The sequence below is a fragment of the Microchirus variegatus genome, assembly GCF_963457635.1.
Source record: "Microchirus variegatus genome assembly, chromosome: 15".
Lineage (NCBI taxonomy): Eukaryota > Metazoa > Chordata > Actinopteri > Pleuronectiformes > Soleidae > Microchirus > Microchirus variegatus.
Genome location: NC_139816.1, coordinates 13,782,169 through 13,800,822, shown reverse-complemented (window position 1 = coordinate 13,800,822; position 18,654 = coordinate 13,782,169). Strand labels below are relative to the sequence as shown.

General features: G+C 40.7%; 2 protein-coding genes across 4 annotated transcripts in view; one reads left to right on the top strand and one right to left on the bottom strand.

The window, feature by feature from the left end:
- Positions 1-4,243, bottom strand: part of pola1 (polymerase (DNA directed), alpha 1) — a gene marked incomplete at both ends in the record, with an annotated part of 47,754 nt that extends 43,511 nt beyond the window's left edge. Inside the window, 14 exons of one of the 2 annotated variants that reach the window (XM_083901985.1) lie at positions 199-337; positions 437-511; positions 598-711; positions 819-931; positions 1,016-1,188; positions 1,295-1,463; positions 1,542-1,689; positions 1,795-1,896; positions 2,091-2,153; positions 2,600-2,715; positions 2,797-2,874; positions 2,951-3,047; positions 3,153-3,280; positions 4,195-4,243. In XM_083901985.1, the coding sequence (XP_083758111.1) occupies positions 199-337; positions 437-511; positions 598-711; positions 819-931; positions 1,016-1,188; positions 1,295-1,463; positions 1,542-1,689; positions 1,795-1,896; positions 2,091-2,153; positions 2,600-2,715; positions 2,797-2,874; positions 2,951-3,047; positions 3,153-3,280; positions 4,195-4,243 (1,564 nt within the window). The remainder of the gene's footprint in view (positions 1-198; positions 338-436; positions 512-597; positions 712-818; positions 932-1,015; positions 1,189-1,294; positions 1,464-1,541; positions 1,690-1,794; positions 1,897-2,090; positions 2,154-2,599; positions 2,716-2,796; positions 2,875-2,950; positions 3,048-3,152; positions 3,281-4,194) is intronic. The other variant, XM_083901986.1, reaches the window with a different exon arrangement.
- Positions 4,244-5,747: 1,504 nt separating this feature from the next.
- Positions 5,748-17,588, top strand: pcyt1ba (phosphate cytidylyltransferase 1B, choline a; the record flags this gene model as incomplete). 2 transcript variants are annotated; one of them, XM_083901987.1, is made up of 8 exons in its annotated part: positions 5,748-5,828; positions 11,994-12,093; positions 13,885-14,001; positions 14,107-14,258; positions 15,089-15,167; positions 15,388-15,530; positions 16,774-16,962; positions 17,364-17,588. In XM_083901987.1, 8 exons carry the CDS (start codon positions 5,748-5,750, stop codon positions 17,586-17,588), a joined length of 1,086 nt encoding a protein of 361 aa, XP_083758113.1. The 2 variants fall into 2 exon arrangements, with proteins under 2 accessions (XP_083758113.1, XP_083758114.1); XM_083901988.1 differs by lacking the exon at positions 5,748-5,828 and adding an exon at positions 7,450-7,503.
- Between the last annotated feature and the right edge of the window lie 1,066 nt (positions 17,589-18,654).

The window sequence follows — 18,654 nt, the reverse complement described above, 5'->3', positions numbered from 1 at the left end:
GTTCAGGGCAGAAAGATTCTACAACCCATATATCAGAGCGAACAACTGTTTAATCGATGACAACTGATACAGAAAACTGTTTATCTTCCACCAAATTTAAATAATGACCCTACTCCAATTGTCAAAATCAACAAAAATCATGTTGAAACTATGTGTTAAATATATGAAACAGGTCATCAGAAAAGAAAAACAACTTACGTGGTGTTTTGATGTCGAGCCAGCATGGCCCTTTTATTTTCCTACCGAGGAGGAAGTGTTCCAAACTGGAGGTGTTGGAACCAAAAATGTGGGAGAACGTCGCCCCCTTAAGGTCAGAGGGCAGCGCAGGAAAGTCAGCCTGCAATAAAAATGTTTACTACATTAGATAAATGTGTTTTCATGACAGAAAAACATTGGGGGTAGGACAACAGAGCAGCTGTTCTGAGGGTCTACTCACAGAATATCTGACTTCCAGGTACTGGCTCTGACTGGACACATCTGGAATTTCAAAACAGTAGTTCTTCTCCACGATCTGCAAATCAAAGGAAAACAGAGAAACTCAGACATGCTGCTGAAAAGAACAACACCATTTTGCTACAGCTACAGTTTGACACTGACCTTGGACTTAAACTTCATGATCTTGAACTTCTCAGAGAGCTCATTGAACTCCTGGTAAACATCCATCATCTTCACAGGAGTGTCCGACACCTCGCCAGTCTTAGGGTTCGCTCTCTGTGATTTAAAATTCACAACATTGTTGAGATAAGAAATCTGCTTTTTCTTTTCCATAACAAAATCAGTGTAATCGGAAATCTAGTGTGACAGAAAATAAAACGTACATATTCACGAGGCAGGAAGTACATGGTGCGCTCGATGTTCTTGACGGAAACGCAGCAGCTGACGTGAGACTGTGCCGATTCGATCCACACTTTTCCAAACAGGTAGACCACACCTAGACACACGTCAGATCAAAACATCAGATCTGAACAGGATCGGAAGATTGTAGAAGTACAGGGGGGGAATGTGTTTGACGTACCTGGTTGACTGTAGGAGTCTTCAAAGGCATCCAACCAATAGAAGCGGAACACCTGCTCCCCCTCTGGCCCCTCCACTAGGGGCAGTTTGCTGGAGTCGACCTGTACCTCTGCTGGAGCTTCACTGACTGCATCCTCCTCCTCCTGTCCCCACGAGCCTCCAATCCTGCTCGACCTTTTACAAAGACAAAAACTCTCATGAATCATGCCTCTATATATCTTAATGAACAGTAAATTATTCACTTAAAACAAGTATTATATAGATAATAAATATGACTCACATTAGGACAGGATCCTGAGTCTCTGCTTTGGGCTCCACCTTCACTGCAGCCACTGCTGCTACTTTAGATTCCGCCTCAGCTTCCTCCGTCACCGCAGGCTTCTTCTCCTCAAGTCCAACCTCCATCGGCTCATCGAAATCCACACCATCGAATGCCAAAGCGTCATTGACTGAGAAACAAATCGTCATATATTAAGTGGATGTTTTTTCGAGACGCGACAACACACATTTGTTTATGACTTCCTCACCTTCCTCTTCTTCTGGTTCCTCCACTTTTACTCTCTGCTTTACTAAAGAAGGAGCAGTTGTGGAGGGAAGAGGACGAGCCGACGGCCTCGGATCAGAAGGCGGCGGACGGATCACTTTAGCCTTTAACGTCTTAGTGGAGGGCGACTCCTAGGTGACAATAAAAATATCAAAACAAGAGTCAGGAGAGGATTCTTCTGCATTTAAAAAATATCGAAAACTATTTTTTACAAATCTCTGTTGTTGAAAGAATACCTTTGGTGTTTGAGCTTTGATGGAAAATGGATTCATGGGTGATCCAAGAGACTTCTTCTTCTTCAGAGTGACCACAGGTGGAGGAGCAAGAGGAGATGGTTTCTGGGAGGAGGAGGAAGAGATGGAGACTGATTTAAAAAGCAAATATCACAACACATCACATGAGATATGGAAAGGAAGAAGATGAAGAACATCATAAGTATATTGAGAAAACAACCTGGCCAAAACCAAAGTCATTATTTGATGATTAACTGTGTTTATTATCGTTTGTATTGGTGAGAGGGTACAGTACAAACCTCAGAATGCAGATCCTGTAAAATATCTCCCAATAAGTCGTCTTTGGACAGGTCCACGTCTTTCTGCAAGAGAGAAAATTACAATTCTGATCAATGCACTGCAAAAAAGTACACTGCACTGTCGAGTTGAAGGCTGAAATCCTACATTGTGCCGCTTTAATCTCGAGTCATGGTAAAAGGTGGTTTCTAATGTCAGACTAAGTGATAAAGATTTTCTGACATTTTATGGACCAAGCAAGTAATAGATTATGAAAATAATTGTTAGTTACAGCCCTAATTCATAGTGTCTATATTGTATTTAATGTTATTTTTATTTCTCTCTAATATTCTCTTTTGCACCATTGACCAAGACAGATCGCTTGTATTGTGAAAGTTTTACATTCCTGAAAGATCACGTTCAAACTACAAACAGCTGTAACAAACACAAAAAAGCACATAAAGCCGATGTAGAAAGAGAAGGAACAGATAACGTGGGTTTGGAATATTACAAAATTGACACTTGCACAAACCTCAGCAGGCCTCTTGACATTACTGTTCATGAAGAGACTCTTGATCGTGTTGGGTTTGGCCACGACTGATTTCTTCGCAGTTTTCTTAGTGTTTGCTCCTTTAGCGCCTGCTTTTCCTGCAAACACAAACGTGTATTAACACAAAGACCAGTGTGACCAGCACGCAGGCCAAGCCTCACTCTCATCTTTCCGTTTACCTTTTTTGTCTTCCACTACATCCTCATCCAAATCGTCATCGAAGATTTCTCTCCCGTCCTCCACATATCCTGTTCCATCTGAGTGAAGAGAAAAGTCATTAGGGTTTCATCACCACACACCTTCCTGTAGTGGACGCTGGAGAACACGACTCACCATCATCGATAATCCAGTCATCCTCCTGTCGCTCCTGTACCATCTTCGAGTACTGCGCCTCGTCCACCTCCTCATACACACTGGTGAACTCCTCAACCTGGAAAACAAGCTCTATCGTTGAATATAAGCGATGACCTCAGTGAAGTGAAGCCATACACTGATGGTTGGAAATCACCACGCGTGCACAACTTGGACTCCTTACTTCATATTTGATCTTCTCCCCCTTCTTGGCCTTCTTGAGCTGCTCCAGTGCAGACTTCCTCCCCACCTTCTCCTTCTTCTCTCGTCTGGAGCGAGACTTGGCCAGTCCACAGGAGTCACCTCCATCATCTGAAGACAGGTGTCCAACATCAGTTTGACAACAAAGCAGGTGTGGACATCATCAACAACAAAGCTGGTGGTGCATTCAGAGCCTTTTGCACACTACTGTGATTTAGAGAGGAGCTACATGAACAATACACACTTCTGAATCCTTACAATATTAAAACAAATGAGCTCAACAGGTGCACAGTGTATGTTGTTATTAAATTACTGTAGTGTGGCCCACACAGGTGGGTTTTGGTGCTTTAAATTGTTTCCTTATGTGGCTCAATATAGGGTAGTCCTATGATGACGTGAATTCAATTATACATCAGAAAGAATAGATGGGCTTCTCTGTACTGTTGGTTGTTTGAATGTGGATTTAATAATAATATAACAAAGATTTAATGTTTACCAAAATTAAAATAAAGTTTCATGCACATTATTTTGAGAAATAACTAAAACAGTAATTACATACTGTTGCAGGTGTGTGTTGTTCTCTGTCCACATTTGAGTATAAAATGACTGTTCCTTATAATTTTATGCAGGAGCAGAAAACAATATGTGATTTTCTGACAGTTTTTGCGAATAATAATAATACAAATATTGATTAGTACTGATGTAAAATCCACCAGAGTAACGTTTTCTCTCATATTGTTGGAACAAGTTCCTATAAACATTGACACGGGCTTTGAATCACAACGTTAGCATTGCACTGATGTCAAGAACCATAAACCATGTTACATTACGAACATAAACAACTCTAAACTTGTGTAGATAATGGTTATTGAGTTGCTAGCGTTGTGAAATCAAACAGAGCTGATGCCCAGGCTTGTTCCCTGCCAGTGTAACGGTGAGAGCTAGCTAGTGCGCTAGCTACCTTCCTCCCTTTCTTCATGCTAATCCGCTAAAGTTGGCTTATAAAAGCCGGTGCATGCACTTACCGCCGCTCGGACTTTCCACATCTTTATCTGGGTTTGACACCGGAGCCATGAGCGTCGATTTTGTTGTCTGACAGCTGCTCTGTCACTAACGTAGTCAACACAACAATAACAGCAGCAGCTACAGTCCGCGCCAAGCTTCTTTCCCGGGGAAAGTCATAAGCAGGAAGTGACAACAAGACGCTGTCAGCCAATTAAAAAAAAGGAGAGCTGTGTACGCTCTGTCCACACGGGGGCAGTGTTTCACAGCGTAATCTCACAGGACCCAGTCAAACTCTAGTGTTTCTCCAGTAAATGAGATGTGTTTACAGAAAATTACAAGACAACTATTTGACAGGTGAGTCTGTGAATATGTTATTCACACTATGAAGCGATAACGTACATTATAATCATAGAAACACATGGTTTATACCAGTGGCTCTCTTTTCTTGGAACTTTTTATTCCAAGTACCACTTGAGAAAATGTAACGCCGTCATAAACAACATTAAAATACAGTGGTGTAAATAGGCTGAGCAAAGTCCACTACGGACTTTTCACAGGAAGCTGATTTAAGATAAGATAATTTTAATTCTACTTCAGACACTGCCATAGTGAAATTAGACTAAGATGGAGTGAGAGGTGTTATTTGTTTCATTTACAGTAGAACAGTATTTCTGATTTTCCTCCAAGTACCACCACAGGAAGCTCGCGCACTCCCGGTGGTTCGTGTACCACAGTTTGAGAACCATGGGTTTTTTAACATTTCTGCAGGGACATGTTTTATGTGGATTTCAAATGATAACATTAAGCCTTTAGCCTCCATCTTTTCCAGTGCCTGAGTCTGGTGTTTCCCCATCAAGTTCCCCCATCATTTCCATGGTGACCAGGCGAGACTATGGAGGGCACAATAGATTCCTGTCCCAGATTGGGGCCACGGAGACACTACAGTGAGTTCAACAATGAAAAAGAAACACAAAGGATGCTTTGTCCTTCATCTCCACAGCCTGGTTGCCCCCTTTTTTTACACTGTTAATCAGCATGCTCGTCCATATTTACGCATGCTCTAAACAGGGCAACACAACAGACTGAAATGGGTTGATGAAATGGGTCAGTATATTGATCATAGCTGTGGCTTTAACAAACAAGTCAATATGATGCACAGTTTCGGTGTTGGTTTATATCCTAAACTATTTAACCTTGTTTTTCAGAATAGTTTTGTAAGAGGTATTGTTCTCTTTTCAGAATGGGGGTAACAATAAGTGTCACTGTAGTACAATAGGCGGAATGTACAGCCTAATGATGACCATATGGTCTGCTCTGTGGTCTCCTCTGTGGACTGTGGTGATCCACAGTTGTCGGAGCTCATCAGTGGTGAGCAGCTGATCTGTGATTTGGACCTGGACTGGACTCCACTGAACTGGACCTGGACTGGACAGACGGACTGTGGTCGCTCCGCCGCACTGGAACAACAGCAGCCGGAGTGAAGCTGTGCAGTGAAGGCAGAGCAGAAAGAGAAGAAAGAGAGATTACATTAACATCACATCTTTATATTGTGCTGCGGTTTATTTCGGACAGCATGGTGAAACAACGGCGCGTCAGGGCTCATCCCTGTTGTGGAGTTGTTGCGCCTCTCTGTTGCAGACGCGGATCGATGAAGGTATGAAGAACACATCCTTCCCCAAACATTTGCAAATGTTATAGTTATTACGAGTTATTCTATTGTTGTTATTCTACTCCAATCTTTGTGTATTATATTGGAAAGTTTGCCAATAATCACATGTAAGATGGCAGATCATTTCAGTGCCAAATATTGTGATTTACAGAAACATTTATATTTTATAATAGACCATTATAACATTTTAACAGTTGTAACACGAGACAATATCAGATACTGACCTTGTCAACACAGATCATTCACATACTATGACTAAAATTACCATTTGTTTTTACTATAGCTTTGTATTTTATTAATATTTTATTGTTTTTAGATGCATTCATGTATTCACAATACATGTATACATATTTAATGTTATAAAGTATTCTAATTAAATTAAAATATATGTATTTATTTGTTTGGTGATAGGGTTTGTATAGCAACCTTTATATAGTTTATCAGTTTTAAAGGCTGAACATATACATTTATGTTCTATTTCTCTAAAGAAACTCAAGTCTTGGTCAGTAAACACTTGCTGATGCTGTGCGTAAAGTCCTCCCCTTCCTCTCCTCATGGTGTCATGGACCACTCCTCCTCCCAATCCCTGAACTGATGAGCTGCTTCAGCTCTCCTGTGATTGGCTGTTTCCTTGCAGCTCTCTCCTCTTTTCTGTCGCCATGGCGAGAGTCTGTGAACGAGCAGAGATCTTCTATTTGACACAGAGGTTCGCTCAAAACTCACAGCTGTGTTCTCGTGGTGACCCATTTCTACCCTGTTTTCAAATAGATTATTATAGATTCGAATTGACAGAGCAAACACAAGGGAAATGCACTTGCTATAGCAGTAAAGGGTTATTATACATTTATATGAGTATACATGTGGGTCCATCCATCCATTTGTATACCAAAAGGTGAATTTACAGGTGTTGTTATATAATTATCTTATCATAAATGTGATTTATTGAATAATAATAATACCTGTGAGTGTCTCCTTATATTATTGTGAAAAAGAACAGACTTTATATGCTCAAATTAACCTTTTTTAACTGATCAAGACTAGGTGGGAAATTTGCTTAAAATCGCAATATTCCATTGTGATGAAACAATACAAAGCAATAATGATAATTCATGATGATATTTCACAGAATGTCAGAGTAAAAGGAGTTTGTTAGGATATGGGACGTTAAACAGTTCACAATAATAACAAAAAAAAAACTATTTATGATGCAAAATGAAATCAAAAATGCCTGTAATAGTGTAGTAAAAACACTTAACATGCGCGTGTATATATCATTTTACTTCAAATACATTTAAAAGTGTGATTTGTATCAGCATTATATCAGTATTATTAGTATTATAATAAAAAAAATATTGCTCACAACAACAACATCAATCTGGAAGTCAGCCTTCACTCCAAAGCAGCCACAGAGTGAGACCTCCTGGCTGCATCCTCCTCTCTGCAGCAGTGGGATGAGAGAGGAAGGAGGAAGGAGGAGGAGGAGGAGGAGAAGCAGAGCACAGAGAGGGCGGGGGGGAACAGTTGAAGGAGAAAGAGTCGTAGTGGTGAGGAGCATCATTTCACTGATGCTGAGTCACATTTGTGAGGGAGCACAGCTGCATCCTATGAGTCTTTGGAAATAATGGAGGAGCTTGAACACACCTGCCCTCATCCCCGGACGGTAGGGCATGTCTGTGTTTGTCTGTGTGTGTGTGTTATCCTGTATGTGTGTGTGTGTTGTTGTGGTGTGTGTGTGACAGGGAGAGGGGAGGAAGAGAGGAAGACAAAGAGAGAGGAGGAGAGAGGGAGATTTTGCTCGCTATACCCCTGTTATGAAACTGATCCCCCTCGATAGCATGTGACCATGGAAGATGCTCAGGATGCTGAGTGGACAGTGTGTGTGTGTGTCTGTGTGTGTGTGTGTGTGTGTGTGTGTCTGCATCAGTAAAGACAGAAAACTCCTACTCTGTCCCCTGTGTGCTGTTCTTTGGTGTTTTCTTCCTCCATCTTTGTCTTCACTCTTGTTTTCTCACGCTCTGTGCTCTCAATGTTTCTCGTTTTTATTTTATTTTATTTTTTAAATATAATTTAACTTTAATCCCAGATGTTCTTGCTGCCTGTGCCAGACTTGGCTTTACTGAGCACGCTCCCGTCTCGCCCTCCATCCTATTACAGGCCTGTGTGCTCTCGATCACTTAGATTAAGCTGTGCCATCTGCTCCGATTGCTAAATGTTTGATGCTTCTCCCTGTGTTTTCCACCGTGCACGAGGAATCATGGGTGATGAGGATGCTCTCTCGGTCAGCACATTGTTGTTGTGGCTGCTACTTCACACACATACTCATGCCCATGTAAACGGAAACCCTGTTTTTGTTAGGGGTTAAACATTAATCTATTTCAATATACATGAAAAGCACTCTAAATATGAGGCAGTATTGGAAAAATGTTCCCCTCGTCCCTGTAACTCGTGATTTATCCTCATGTTTTCCATCTCCTGACAGACATTCGCAGGCAAATTCATTAAAATAGCTATAGCTATTTACGGTTATTGCCGCCCACATCTCTCGCATTTCAGCGACAGCCGTTTGTGGCACAAGTAAATCTGTATTTGTGTATTTTTAGTGCAGATAAATACTATTCATTAGTCAGTTAGTCAGAGGGCAGCAGGCTCATGACTCAACCGAACACTCGTCGGACAAGGTCCCCACACCATATCTCAGTTTAAAGAAAACTTTTTTTTGCTTTTAATTTGATTCTGTTCTATAATGTATGTAAACTGTCTTTTATTGCACTTAGCCGCTTCCTTGTTGTGCTGCTGTGTCCACTAACTACAAAACCCGGGGTGGCCGAGCCTATTCTGTCGCTGTCAACAAATTATGGAACAATTTACCCATTGATATTAAATTTCACACTTCTTCTCCTGGGCCTTCATGATTCACGTCTTGATTGATTTTTACCATTTTACTTTTTTTTAAAAATGTTTTATACCTTGTTTTTATGCCTTTTACTTTGCACTTTTTAAAAAATGTATTTGTATATTATTTATCCCTTATGTAACCCTTATTGGGATATAAGATCTCTTCTTCCAGGCGAGTCCTGGTCAAGATAGTGTAGAAAAGTACAAATAATTCCAGAGACGAGACAATTCCAGATATGAAAACAGAATATAAAAGTTAAAAGCAGTAAAAAAAACAAAAAAGAGAGATAAAAAAGTAAAGTGTAAGAAGTACCAACAAGATCCTTAATCAAAACCTCTTAAGAAATGTTGGTTTAAATGTGCTCTACACTCTTCGAAATAAAAGTGCCAAGTAGAACCATATAAGGTTCTTCGGCTTGTCCTCATAGGAGAACCCTTTTTGGTTCCAGGTAGAACCTTTTAGTGTTACCAAGAACCCTTTTAAAACCCTTTATTCAGGAAAGGGGTTTTAAAGGGTTCTTTGGATCAAAATGGTTCTTACTGGAACCAGTAGTGTTACCAAGAACCCTTGAAAAACCCTTTATGCAGAAAGGGTTTTTCAGAAGCAAATGGTTCCAGGTAGAACCTCAGCCCTTGTAGAAGAACCCTTTTGGAACCCTTATTTCTTAGAGTGTAGAAATGAAGATGACTTGACTACTATGGGGAATTAATAAAAGTACATCTTATCGTAATATATTGTATCATGTTGTGGATACATCTTGGTGGATAAAGTTGGAACCTATAACCTATAGGCTTTATTATAGGCTTTGAAAATAAAACACACATTGACAGCGTGAGCCTGTACAGCCATGGCTGTAAAACAATTCACATCATAAAAATCAGCTTTTTAACTTAAAATAATCAAATGGTTACCATTTTAAATTGTTATTATAGTAAATAAACTCTGTGTTTTATACATTGTACATCATAGAGTTCTGTAAGACAGAAGTTCTGATTGGTCTAAGAATTGTCTAAGACATGCTTGCGTCTAAGCTCACGGCTGGAACCTGTTGAGTCTCTTCTCTGAACTGTTCATTTAATATTCGTCAAAGCGTAATCTGAGTCACATCCGACTCTAAGCCTTTTTCTTTTTTGTTGACGTTATACGTTATACGACTCTCTGCTCTGTCTGTTACTGGTTTGAATGACATTCAGCAAGTATGTGTTATACCTGCAGTCAACAGATGGCACACTGCAGCACTTTAACCTTGAGGTTGTTTTTGTAAGCGATCAAAACTGTTGCTCTGTGATGATCGAAAACTGTTGCTCTGTCTGTTTCCCTTTCATGTCTCTTTGATTATGCCTCCGTTTGAGTCTTTTACACTTAATTTTTTTTGGTGTGTCACTGACATGTTGTCTTATTCTCCCCTCTGTATTTAAGTTTATTCATGAAAAGCCTTTAACGACTTTAACGACTAGCTTTCTTAAGATACTAGGATTTAAACGTTTTTCTATATATGTGCAAACATAACGTCTTATCTTATATCTGTAATGAAAACTCTTCTTCACCAATGCCACTACAAAAAATTATAACACATAAAGAAAAAATTAGGAATACATAGTCTTGTGTATGTGAAACAAACAAACAAAAAAAAATCAAGTATTTTGCCAGTATGTTATGTGTCATGAAATAATCCAGGGATGAAATAAGGTGACAAGCGGTGCTGGGTCTTTGTTGATCATGCAAACATTGTCTGACAGCGTGTGTTTATCTGTATGTGGTCGAGACGCCAGTGAGGAAACTCACAGACATAATAATGCAGTCAGTCCTCAGAACCATTATCATATAACCTTAACCATCAAAAGTAAACGCCCGAGCCTCACACTGAACCTTATAACCCGACTCTGAAAACACGCCACTCCAAAATGTCCTTGTGAGGTCAAATTGTCCTCACAAGTATGAATCCAATCTGGCCTAATACACACAAACGAACACACACATGGTTTCCATGACTTCAGAGGACATTGCATTGACTTAGAGTACATTCATTTCCTGGAGACTTCCTCTCAACATAATTACTAGTGGGCTAATCCTAACCTCAGTCTCCCCATAAGGAAGACAAGTCCCCATAATATGATTGTGTAAACAGATTTAGGTCCCCACAACATGAGGAAAACCAGGTACACACAACAACAACATTCATAGACATAATGCATTCCCTACACTCTTAGAGATAAGGGTTCCAAAAGGGTTCTTCTACAAGGGCTGAGGTTCCACCTGGAACCATTTGCTTCTGAAAAACGAAGCAGAAAGGGTTTTTCAAGGGTTCTTGGTAACACTAATGGTTCCAGTAAGAACCATTTTGATCCAGAGAACCCTTTAAAACCCCTTTCCTGAATAAAGGGTTTTAAAAGGGTTCCAGGTGGAACCTTTATAAAAAGGTTCTACCTAGAGCCAAAAATGATTTTCTTATGAGGACAAGCCGAAGAACCTTATATGGTTCTACTTAGCACTTTTATTTCTAAGAGTGTAGCCCCTTAACTTAAGCTTAAGTGCCTAACCTTAACCCTAGGTCTTAACCCTTTTAAGGGGTGATACACTAGAAATAAGGGTTCCAAAAGTGTCCTTCTACAAGGGCTGAGGTTCTACCTGGAACCCTTTGCTTCTCAAAAAACCCTTTTCCTGAAGAAAGGGTTTTCCAAGGGTTCTTGGTAACACTAATGGTTCCAGTAAGAACCATTTTGATCCAGAGAACCCTTTAAAACCCCTTTCCTGAATAAAGGGTTTTAAAAGGGTTCCAGGTGGAACCTTTATAAAAAGGTTCTACCTGGAGCCAAAAATGATTTTCTTATGAGGACAAGCCAAAGAACCTTATATGGTTCCACTTAGCACTTTTATTTCAGAGTGCAGAACATGAGGACTAGACAAAAATGTCCTCTCTCTTAGGTTATTTTGGTCCTCACAAAGATACCCATACAAGATACAAACACACACGCACACACAGTGATCAATAACACTCTGACTCTCTCTTGGTCCATCATTCCACTGGAGCTGTGGTCAATAACCTAATGGAAGTTACTGTAACCGACATGATGCCGGCGAGGGAGACACGCTGCTGTACTGCATGCATGTCGTGTAGTTAGTAGAAGCTGTGTATAGGCCATTTAATCCATCCACCCCTCCGCAAATGACACGTTTGTTTCTTTGTCTTCCTGTAACCTGACCTCTCTCTCTCTTTCTCTTTCGCCTCTTTTTTTTTTGTTTGTCTGACGCAGACTCTGACAGAGCCAGCCATATTTGCCAGGGAGACGAGTTGTGACTGTCTCGCCCCACACGAGAAACTCACCATCGCTCAGGCGCGCAGAGGAACCCCAGGTTGACCTCTTCTCTTTCACCTCTGCAGGGCTTTTTACGTTTTATCTTCAATACACTGCTCACAGTTTGTCCTTGGATAGATAGATAGATAGATAGATAGATAGATAGATAGATAGATAGATAGACAGACAGACAGACAGACAGACAGACAGACAGACAGACAGACAGACAGACAGACAGACAGACAGACAGACAGACAGACAGATAGATAGATAGACAGACAGATAGATAGATAGATAGATAGATAGATAGATAGATAGATAGATAGATAGATAGATAGATAGATAGATAGATAGATAGATAGATAGATAGATAGATAGATAGATAGATAGATAGATAGATAGATAGATAGATAGTTTATACACCACAGCTATTCAGAGAAAATATATATATAAGTCATTTTGCTACATCATAAATGCACATGAACGGTAAATAAACGGTCTCTCTTGTCTGTGACTACATCGGCTTGGAGTCATTATCACTTCTATAGCATCTTTCTCATGTTGCTTAAGAGGCCAAAACCCAGAAAGTCAGCACAAACACTCGCTGGTGCTCCGAGAGCTTCAGTGCCGTTAATGCACGGCAATAAATAAAGACCTCGCAGATGTGAGCTTTAACTTTGAGCTTTTAGTGAAATGAATCGACGTGAAACTGTAAAAGTGAAGGGAATAGAAATAACATGTCTCCTCCCCCTTTTTTAATTGAAATGATATATACAGTATATATATATATATATATATATATGTGTATGTACAAATCTTCCAAGTCTTAGCATTTCTCAGGTCTCACAGATAATTCAGACCCCCTGTGTACTGCTGATTTCCCACAGACACATGACCAGTTTTTCTGAATTCAAACTCTTTGTGTTTTGTGTGATGCTTAATAGAACATACAACAACTGTTGGGGTTGTGTTGTATTAAATTATATGGAGAGTGGGAAAAACTGTGGTTAATGATGGCCCTGAATGTTCTTATGTCTAGTACAGTGTGTGGGCCATGAGGTGGAGCTCAAACAGGGATATTAAAATGATTTTATTTCCCATAATCCATTCAGAAAAAAAACATCTAAACTGAACGATATTAAAAAAATATGGCAACACTTTATATTAAGGAACACATGTTCACCATTAACTAGGTGCTTACTAACATGTATAAGTACCATACTAGCCCTTTATTAGAGGCAAATAAGGTGTTAATACGTGCTTAATAATTACTAATAAAGGGCTAGTATGCGACTTATATGCATGCTGGTAAGCACCTAGTTAATCTAATGCAAATCTATGAAATAAAATATAAACTGAAATATTTGAACATATGTCTCTTAAAAAGTATGTTGTATAAAATATCTGACATTGTAATGCACATTTTATGGATATAGGTTATGACAGAAAAAAAAGTTTGTTTACATGATGTTAAAGGCGCCATATGTAAGAATGTCATTGTAGCTCAAACGTAACTGGCAACCCATGTTTGCTCGGCAATTGAGTCTCTACTGACTGCAATGATAGGTATACGACGGTAGGTGGCGCCATATGCCAAAACATGATTTCAAAACATAAACATGATTTGCAGTCTGCAAAATATTTTAATGCAAATATTTCTGCTGCACTGTTGTTATTGGTGAGTTCAGTATGTTATATGAACAATATATGAGTCTTTGTGACATATTAGGTTTATTACATAATGCACCTTTAATTGATTGCATGTTTTACGTTAAAGGGGATTTTCCATTTTACAGTGTAGACGTATTGTCCTACTGTTTTTGTGAATAACTGTTTTTGTGTTTTTCAGTGGACCGGCCCGTCAGAGTCTATGCAGATGGCATCTTTGACCTGTTCCACTCCGGACATGCTCGCGCTCTCATGCAGGCCAAGAACCTCTTCCCCAACACCTACCTCATAGTAGGAGGTACACACACACATACACACAAAGTACATACACTATATTGTTAAAAAAATAACCCCTACACACTGATATGATTTATGATTTATACGCGTTCCTCTGTATACACAGTGTGCAGTGACGAGCTGACCCACAAATACAAGGGTTTCACCGTCATGACGGAGTACGAGCGATACGAGGCGCTGAGGCACTGTCGCTACGTGGACGAGGTCCTTCGAGACGCGCCGTGGACGCTCACGCCGGAGTTCCTCGAGAAACACAAGGTGCATATTTGTGCGTTACTTCACACCGTCTGTCTTAAAGTGTGCACGAATCGTTCGAGGGGTCGCGACCTGGTTTTTGGTGTCATTTCATTTGAATCAAACATCAAATGCAGGAAACCTCATTGAGTCAATTTGGTTTGTTTTGTGTAGTTTTAAGTGTTCTGTTTTTTTCAGCGTAAATGTTTTCATTCAATTACACTTTCAGAAGTTTCTCATACTGGAACTTTAATTATTCATTTTAATTAGTTTTAAGGAGTGGTTTAATTTTAAATGTTAACGTATAAGATTTACTCCTATGAATTGCTAAACATTTGATTTCACACGCACAGAAATAACCTTACCACCTGTTAACTACAGCACATGCTGTGTATGTATATATATGTATAGAAAACATGATGTTATCTCGGTAAAATCATGCAATTGGAAAGATTTGCAATATTTAGGACAATATTCATTGTATTCTAGGGCAAAATATTAACTACTCACTATTCTCTAATGCAATTCTCTAATATTTTTCAATTGGTATACAACCTATTTATTTATTGCAAACAATTAAGCAGCATATTTAACATAGTTACAGACATTAAAATAACAAATTACAGTACTACTCACTACAAGATATTCATAAAATAATATTATGGAATAAGAAACAAAGAAGAACAGCCTTTGAAAATACAAATTCATTTGTTCGAAACTATGTGTGGAATGTCCATGTGTGTACCTCATCACGTCAGAATGGTTTAAATGTGGATTCCTGCTGTAAATTCTTGTCTGTGTATGCAGTGCAGTGTCTTCTGCCATCCAGTACGTCTCCTTTAATTGTTTCTCAGATCGATTTTGTGGCTCACGATGATATCCCATACTCCTCAGCAGGAAGTGAGGATGTTTATAAACACATCAAGGAGGCAGGTCAGTTTATGATGCTTTATGAAGATGCGGCCATAATTACATCATCATAATGATCATGAGAATAATCAGTGTGGCCAGGTTTTTAACTTTGACACATTTGTGTGTGTGTGTGGGTGTGTATGTGTGTGTGTGTGTGTGTGTGTGTGTGTATGTGTGTGTGTGTGTGTGTGTGTGTGTGTGTGTGTGTGTGTGTGTGTGTGTGTGTGTGTGTGTTGACCAGGAATGTTTGTGCCGACACAGCGCACAGAGGGCATCTCCACATCCGACATCATCACCAGAATCGTCAGAGACTACGACGTCTACGCCCGACGGAACCTTCAGCGTGGATACACGGCCAAGGAGCTCAACGTCAGCTACATCAACGTATGATACATGCCGACATCATACCACAATACTCTTCTACTCAATAATTTAACTGTATATTTGTGATGTAATGTCAGTTTGAATACTGTGAGTACAACTCAAGAAAATAAGTATCTTAACAAGGTTATAGGCAGGTAAAATTAAGATAATTGGTTAAAAAAATTGGATAAAAGGTTCCCAGCAATAATTCATTTCACCCTTAGAACTATTTTCACCAACTATATAAACACACAAAGTACTCAAAATGTTTAAAATTGGATTGAATTTGTGAAATTTGGGAATACATCACAGTTCAAAGTCTAAAAAACGGTCTATTTTGTGACTTCTGCACAGATATTGCTACTTTATATCACTACTAAAATTGTTGTATAACATTAATCATAACTTTGACTCAAGTACACATAAGAAGACAACGAAAAAGAATATGCGACCTATGAACACACACAGGACGTCCATATAAGGAGTTGTGTATTATTCCCATGGCAATTTACCAACTGCACCTGTGGCACAGATCTGAGCACTAAGGCTTAAAAACACAACCACAGTTGCTGCAGATTCTACTACTCTGGGTGTTTTCAGTTGTAATGTTGCAGAGCAGCCCCACATGATGTTGACAGCCCCACATGAGGAATATCACAGGTTTAAATAATCAAATCAACTAGTGCAGTGCCTGTAGGAAGTATGTTTTCCTATAGCGGAAGCTGAATATTTTTCAGTTATGGTAATGCATGATAAGAAGGTTCGCCAAGTTAGCCGCAAAATAGTAGCATGCCAATGCAAAATAAAAATGCGCTTGTGTATTGGTGAATGGACACCGACTTCGTGGTTTCAGTAAAACACCATGATCTGCAGTGAACCGTGGGAAAATGTCTCACCCACCGCTAGGACAGCCTCTTCTTCACTTCCACCTCCCCGCTCCAGACAGCGCAACTGCTGCTGATGAGCCACTGCCTGCCTAGTGTAAATCAGCGAAAATTCAAATTCCTCCAAATAATTTGAATCGGGCCATGTTCAACCCATATCCAAAGTCTTAGAGCGAGATATGCCTGTCATAGACACACAGACAGACACACAGACACAACTTGCTTTATAGATAGATGATGGCTGAGACTCAGTAAACTTCCCCATTTTCAGGATGCAATGCTGGTTCACTATCACTATCTTGCTGGTGCACTATCTTGCACGTCGCCTGCTTAAAACATGTCAAAATGACCGTCGCTCTCTCTCTATTCCGTCCTCTCAGGAGAAGAAGTACCGACTCCAGAACCAAGTGGATCGCATGAAGGAGAAGGTGCGCACGGTGGAGGAGAAGAGCAAACACTTTGTGTACCGCGTGGAGGAGAAGAGCCACGACCTCATACAGAAGTGGGAAGAGAAATCCCGGGAATTCATCGGCAACTTCCTAGAACTCTTTGGACCAGACGGAACATGGGTAAGTCACTCTTAAAGGGGGGCTGAATGGAAGTGACAAAAACAGTCCTGCATATCGACACATCACGGGGGGGCCTCGGTACAGCTGCGACCATATTGTAGCCAATGATAAGAGTCTGTGTTGTTCTGGGAGCTTGTCGATATACTGCAGACTCCATTCCTGCGTGAACTACAACTCACTTGCCTCTGTCGCTGCTTCAATAATGGAAGCCAGAAGTCGCCCACTGATGTTTAATTCATGCATACAGGAGCATGCAAGTAAAATCTGACTCCGATTCTTGCCTGCAGGCCAATGTAGACAACATAAATACTCTTACATACAGTCCCTTTAACCATATATAGTCTGCTTTCAGTGCTACTATCTTTATTTAACAAGCTCCCTTTGCTTCCTCTTCCCGACAGAAACAGGTGTTCCAGGAACGCAGCGGTCGAATGCTGTCCTACGCTCTGTCTCCCAGGGAGTCGCCGTGCAACAGCCCTCCCCGCGAACTGTCCCCCCTCCGCTCGCCCTCGCCCCCGTCTCCGCCCACACGCTGGCACAGCGCGCGGCCTTCGCCCCCGACCTCCCCGAAGGGAGCGTCGGCGTCCATCAGCAGCATGAGCGAAGGGGACGAAGACGAGAAGTAGATGGACGAACACGTGCAAACACCTCACTCACAGTTCACTGCCTGGGAACTGCTCACACACACACACACTCACACACACACACACACACTATACTGACTGACTGGACACTGAAACCCTAATCCTCCAGGATGTTGTTCTGCAGAAGACGGTGGTCATGGGAGATGTAGTTCTGACCTTTAGTGGAAAGAAGCAATCGCCGCCTCTGTCGGGGGCAACGCAGGAAGCAGAAGGCAGACGGAGAGGGTTTATGTACACAGTGTCATGGATCACAAGAAAAGTCTTTTGGATTTGCTTGGGATTGTCCAGCACTGATCGAGACGGCCTGTCCCACAACAGCCTGCTCATAACCTCACCTCGCTGCTTTTGTCTCGTTCTCTTCAGTTTAGTGTTTCCGTAGGCGGGGGGGGGGGGGGGGGGGGGGCGTCGGAGGCTTTTCGGAGCTACTGTGACCTGTAGATGTAGAGGAGGCACATCGTTACACAAACACTGTGTCTGACGTTCAGTTCAGCGGCTCGTGTGACCTGGATTCACCATCACTGTGTAACTTTGTCGGTTAGGGATTACGCTTAAGACGCTACGCTCTCCGTAGAACAGCAGAGTGTCACAGTGGCACACAATTACATAGTCAGTGCTTGTATGCAGCAGTTGGTTTTTTTTTTTCATTAAAGGTCCAGTTTGTAAAATAGAGAAGAAAGTGACGATACAATTATGATACTTAATTTGTCATACAATCACCTGATTCCATATTTATATCAGGAGACGCATCAGCTCTCTGGAAATGGGCAAACTAAATGGCAACTGGAAGCTTTTCCACTATACAGTTCCAGCACGACTTGGCTCGGCGCGGCTCGACTCTACTCGGTTTGGTATCAGACACATCGTTTGCCATAGTCCAATCCGTGGGGCATAGCACGGCTGCACGAAGCCGCTGCTGCGAAGTTGTTTTAAAATTGACACAAACACACAAACTAGTGACGAGCAAAACAGTTATTTTTGGTTTAACTGAATCATTTGAATCAGTTCTTTCAAAAGATTTGTTTGGATTTTGTTGGAGCACAGACTCTGA